We start from the raw sequence: 6300 nt of genomic DNA, 5'->3' as shown, positions 1-6300 counted from the left end.
CAATTTCTTCATCCATTGTCTTTTTCCATTTTGACTCATTTAAAGCACTTTCAAAGATTGTTGATCACAATCCACAAATAAGGCAAAATGGATGATTTGATCTCTAATCCATCCGACACCAATTACCTCAAAATCTCCTATCCAAGCTGGTCTCCGTCGAATACAACTAAGACGAGGTTCAGCTACTTATACTTAGGTGGTTATTAGAGTATTATTTGGTGAACTCTCAAGCTCAACTGATTAAGTCTACTAATCTAAAGGCTACTGCCTTTCATATTCAATTTCAGTATCAACAAAGGTTTGAAAAGGTTGTTGGTCATCCCAATTCCAAGTATTCTCCACATCAAAAATTACATCCCTACTAATCACAATTTTCTCTGTTAAACAATTAAACAATTTATACACTTTAAATGTTTCACTTACACTTAGAAATACACACTTCTCTCCTTTGACATAAAGCTTCTTTCTCTTTGCATTTGGAACATGTGCATAAGCAATACAACCAAAAACTTTGAAGTGATCTGCAGCTGGTCTCCTTCCACTCCAAGCTTCTTCAGGTGTCATGTTTTGAACAACAAAAGTTGGGCTTCTGTTCAAGACATGGATACTCCAATTTACTACTTCTGCCCAAAATTGTTTTAAGACACTTCCACTAGCAAGCATGCTCTTCACCATATTAAGTATGGTTCTATTTTTCCTCTCTTATACGCCATTTTGTTGAGATCTATATGCAGTGGTAAGCTTTTTTCCAAATGTCATGGCTCTCACAAAATGCTTCAAATTCATTGGAACAATATTCTCCATCATGATCAATGCAAAGAACTTGAATGGTTTTCCCGATTTCATTCTCAACAAGTGCCTTGAAGCTAGTAAATGCACTACATGCTTCTGATTTCGCCTGTAAAAAGTAAACCTACAATTTTTGGGAATAATCATCAATGAAAGTAAGAGAATAATTTTTACCTCCATTAGATAATGGTTTTATTGGCCCACAGATATCTGAATGAACCAATTCCAGTACACGTTTTGATCTCTAAAACTTTCTTTTGGGAAATTGTTCGCGATGTTGTCTGCTAACAACACAATCTTCACACACTTAGGTTGGAATGGTAATCTGAGGTAGGCCGTTGACCATCTCTTTCTATCTAAGAGTCTTCAAACCCCTAAAATTAATATGACCATAGCGGAAATGCCAAAGCTATGTGTTGTCTTTCACTTTAGCCATCAAGCAATGTTGAAAATAATCAATCACCAATGGAAACAACCTATTGGAACTCATTGGAACCACTCCAATAGCACCTCTAGAAGGATCATAAATTTCAAAAGCACCTTTTGATACCGTAATCACATATCCTTTTCCTTGAAATTGACTAGCACTTAATAAGTTACTTTTCAAAGCAAACATAAAGAAAACATAGGAAATTGTTTCTACAAAACTATTCTTGGTTCTTATACTAAAATCACCCTTTCCCACTACTTCAACAATAGATTTATCCTCAAAAGACACATTAGTGTGAAAGACTTCATTTAGATAAGAGAAAGAAAGCTTATTACCACATATGTAGTTGCTACAGCCTGTATCCACATACCATAAATATGAGTTTTACGGCTTCTCTTGCTTGTCATAAACTGCCACTAACAAGGTTTTAGCTTCTTTTTCTACAAAATTTGAATTTTCTCCCTTTTCCTTGTCATTAGATGATTAGTACATCATTCAAAACAATAATGACCAAAATTATGACATCCAAAACATTCTACCTTTGACTTGTCAAATTGTCGATCCCTTTGTTTGCCTTTATCATCTAGTCTAGTATACCTAGCACCATCTTTATTCCAACTTTCTTATCTATCTCTTCCCTTTCCTCGACTTCTGCTTATTCTTTTGAAAGAATAAGTTGAAGCTTTCAAAGCCTGCTCTATTGGGGCAGAAGTTCTATTCATTTTCTATTCATGGACCAACAAAGAACCCTGAGTTCATCAAGGGTGAGTGCATCAATGTCCTTGGATTCTTCAATTGAGCAGACAACAGAATCATACTTTGGTGACAAGGACTGCAATACCTTCTTAGCAATGGTTGTGTCATTCATCTTCTCACCAAAAAATCACATATTATTCATGATTCTCATGGTTCATGCACAATAGTCTGTAATGGTCTCACCATCCTCCATCTGAAAAACTTCAAAGTCCCTTCGCAAAGCCTGAAGCTATGCACACTTCACTCTGGAAGAGCCTTGGTATTTTGTCTTCATGGAGTACCAAATATCCTTGAAAGTTTCTTTGTAAAGAATGGTTTCCAGGATCGAACAATCAATAGCTTGAAATAAGTAATTTTTTACTTTCAAATCTTTCAGCTCCAGCCCCTCCAAGTCCTTTTTGCTATGCTTCTGTAAGCTTTTCTCCATCTGTTGGTGCTACTATACCGTGCTCAATGACTTGCCAATACTCCTTGAACTGTAAGAAGTCCTCCATCAGCAAGCTTCAATGGTCATAGTGACCATCAAAACGTGGAATAGGTAGCTGTACAAAATTTTCAGAAGCCATAGGAGGACCACAAACTTTTTTCTCTCACCAAAAATACTCTTCTTTATTCACACCACTATTAGCTTTCTAAGAGAGATAACAACAAGATGAAAAAAATAAATGAAAAGGAAAATAAAATGATCAGCTCATTTATTCACAACCTCAAGAACCTATTATATAGGCAATTACATGACAAAAAAATCAAGAAATTAGACACCAACAACATAAGACTCAAAATAGGACTTTTAACAACGAAGGAAAAAAATCTAAACCAAATAAACCCATGATCTGCAGCACTAAATCCTTGATGTGCAGCAACTATACGCCTAGAAACAAGGACAACAAATATATTTTATTAAGAAGTATCCCTAGTTAAGCAAGCTTGTGGTGGCGAGGCTTGAAAAGGCTATCTGAAAGGCAAAACTTTATCATATGCAAATCTTGGATGATAATGTTATGGCAAAGAAGAGAAAAATCATTGAAAGTGACAACAATGGCAGTAAAGAGGAAGAGCATGACAGGATCATACTCTAAAATTCATGTTCAAAGCTATAGCGACGAAAGAAGGAAAATTAAAATATAAAATATATAAGAGCATATTTTTCACAAATGAAAGCTTGAAAAGAACTTTATTGGATCAATACAAGGAAATGAATACAAAGACAGTTGATTTAAACTTTCTTTTATAATATATATATGAATATTATAAAACATTATTAATTATAACTTAATAACTATTCCTTAAGGAACAGAAGAGGAAAATTTAATATGATTTCAAAGTGCAACTGGTTCAATGAGTAATGAAGTGATTCCACCCTTAGCAGCTTTTCCAACATATGTGTAGCCATCACCTTCTCTGTAAAGTACATCCATCACCCTTGCAAGGTTTAGGCTACGATTCAAAACTTCTGTTGGCATTTCTGTTGGTTTCAGGAACTCTTTATTCACATCCTTCCAAGCACTTTCAACATGCTTGTTGAATACATCATATGCCTCTTGTGCTGTTACACCATATTCTTCCATGTAACACTCAATTGCTGAGCAATCGTCTTCTCTCCTATGTTTGAACTGCAACCATAATAATCAAAATTATTCTATCACTACATAACCTAAAATCTATTCGTTTATTAAACTATATTTGTTTAAAATGAAAATAGATATCTTTTCTTATTCTTCGATTTAAGGCTAAACATTTGATATATAAACATTAAACTTTAATTGTTTCAAATCATGATAAAAAAATCATGATAAAAACCATTGTTATTGAGTTAAGAGTTTGGTTTCTTGTGATTATGTAAATATATTATTATACCTTGTGTTCAGCAACATCATCCATAAACCTACAAATAATTGTAGAAGCTTGAATGATCTTAGGGTCATTGGCTGCCCATTTAAAGGTTTCTGGTGTTACAATATCTCCCATGCCGACGAAAGATGTAATAGCAAGCATGGCATAACCACAAGTTGGCAATGCATTAGCCTTAAACTCCTCAAATGATGGTTTGTAGTTTTGAAGAGTCCATCTGGCCTCCACAAGGTAAGATTGAGCAAGTCGTATCATCTGAGGTAACAAAATCCCAACAATTATCACTAATATCAATTCAAATTCAATAATAATATTTAAATGATTATATATTGTTATTCAAGTTAGTTGTTTATTTTAATCTAGAATTTAGGTAATATCTTATCTCTTTTGTACAAAACAAATGTTTGCCGATGTACATACCGCATTTTTCGCATATTCGACACGATATTGTCTCCCATGCTTAGCCACCAATTGTTCCATTTCTTCATAAACATCTAATAGCGCTTTGTAGCTTGGTTTCATGTATTCAGGAAGTTCATCTATGCATTTGATATCCCACCTGAATTCAACTTCAATGTTAACTTCAACTAAAGGAACCTAACCTATTACCAACAAAATTTTAGAAATCTAACCTCTCAATTGCTTTTGTATAGGGAATGAGCTCTTCATATGTTGCATATGAGTCATATGTATCATCTACAATAGAAGCCATTGCTATCACTTTTGTCAACATCTTTCTACCAAGAGAATATTGGGGCTCAAAGTACACTCCTGAGATCCAAAAATAGCCTTCAACCACTCTATCTCTTGCGTATGGCAACTTTCTTTGAAAGTCTAAATCCTTCCACCACCTAAAAAACCATATTATAGAAAACCCCTTTAGCAAAATGAATATTCAAAGTTTTAATTAGTTTCACATTCATGTTGTCAATGAGTAAATTGTTAGATTCCTAAGTAAATTGGCTACCTCAAATTTTAAAATATATATAAGTAAAATGATGTAAGTGAAAAAGATGAATCCATCACTTTTAACTTGTGCTATTTATTAAGATTCAAATATTGAGAATGATGCCGCGTATAAATTCAACCCTTCTTCCACCAAAAAAATTTAAAAAAAAAAGATGAAAAAGAGAAAAATGGGTGAAAGAGATTCAAAAACATACCTAGAAATCTCACTTAGCTCTTTCCTATGCAAAAGTTGTACCATGTTGAAATCGATCTTAGCAAACTCCAACAAAACCTTATTATGGGACTCAATATCTTGGTATACTGAAAGATAGTGTCTTGCCTCAACCCTTGGCAAGCCTCTTCGAATTGATTGTTTCAAAGCATGTGAAACCTCTTCGGATAACGGATAGTCCAAAGATGCTACTGCAAGGCTTAAATGGTTGGTGGTGAAAGAAATTGCTTCATCCAATATATCTTCCCCATGAACCCTCAAATAGGAAGCTTGGTAAAGTTCCAACAATCCTCGAACATCGCTTGTCACGGATGACTTGAAATTCCCTTGCTCGTCTTTAAACTTGTTGAATACGTCTGAGATGAAATTACCCAAAATGAAATATTGTTATCAAACATTCCATGCTATTATATGCTCAAGAAACTTAAAAATACCATCATGTTGTTCCAGTAATTACCGCATGAAACATTGAATCCATGCTCTCGGAGTAATCGGAATCGAAGGGATGTGGTGTAGAGGTCGTTCTCGGCATCATTGTTGTTATGGTAGATATTCTCTAGTTCATCTTCGATCTCCTTAGTGAAATGGTAACTCACACCCAGCCTTTGGACTGAATCAATGAAGGCTAACTTTTGGGTTGAATTAGCCATTGGTGCCACAATCATCTTCCTTACTTCTTCTTTCAATTGTTGGTGGCGCTTTTCAGTTTCAGCATCAATATTCTGCTCAAAATAATGAAATTTTTTTTCACATTGTATCACTAAATAAAACAAATAACCTGTTAAGATTATATACCAATATGGTCATATGTATGTATACCTTGTCGGGACAGTTGAGGAAGAGATCTCCCCAAATGCTAGGCTGAAAATCGGCTTTGGGACGCATTTCATCCTTATTGGAAGAAAGGGGTGATGAAGAAGGCATTTGAGAAACTTGTGAAGCCATTTCGATTGATCAAAAGCAAATATTGAAAAGCTTAATTTGCTGCCTTTTTTTGTTTGCTCTTGAAATTTGGCACAGAATCTGTGAGGATAAGAGTGCAATTGTTGCATGCATTTATAGGTAAAATATACTGGTGAGTTTAAGTAAAAAAAAGACAAGCTAAATGCAAGAAAACAATTATACAATAAGATTCGTGTAGGGCCCATTGCATGAGAATTGCGAATAGATTAAAAGAAATTTTGATTTGTCTTTTTGTTTGATTCTCTTATTCAAAGTTGATGCCTGTAAAATATTAGTAGATGAAATGTGTAGAAATGTGTTACAAAGTAAATATTTATCCTCTGTTGAACTT

General features: G+C 34.3%; 1 protein-coding gene across 1 annotated transcript; it reads right to left on the bottom strand.

Moving 5' to 3' along the window:
- Positions 1 to 3119: 3119 nt before the first annotated feature.
- LOC107920806 ((+)-delta-cadinene synthase isozyme XC14) lies at positions 3120 to 6046 on the bottom strand. The gene is made up of 7 exons (XM_041110776.1): positions 5826 to 6046; positions 5464 to 5728; positions 4990 to 5362; positions 4459 to 4677; positions 4247 to 4385; positions 3833 to 4081; positions 3120 to 3588 (listed from the first exon to the last, which is right to left on the bottom strand). Exons 1-7 carry the CDS (start codon positions 5949 to 5951, stop codon positions 3295 to 3297), a joined length of 1665 nt encoding a protein of 554 aa, XP_040966710.1. The 5' UTR covers positions 5952 to 6046; the 3' UTR covers positions 3120 to 3294.
- Between the last annotated feature and the right edge of the window lie 254 nt (positions 6047 to 6300).

The sequence above is a fragment of the Gossypium hirsutum genome, chromosome A04, assembly GCF_007990345.1.
Source record: "Gossypium hirsutum isolate 1008001.06 chromosome A04, Gossypium_hirsutum_v2.1, whole genome shotgun sequence".
NCBI lineage: Eukaryota > Viridiplantae > Streptophyta > Magnoliopsida > Malvales > Malvaceae > Gossypium > Gossypium hirsutum.
The sequence above is the reverse complement of the archived record's forward strand: the minus strand, read 5'-3'. Positions and strand labels throughout refer to the sequence as shown.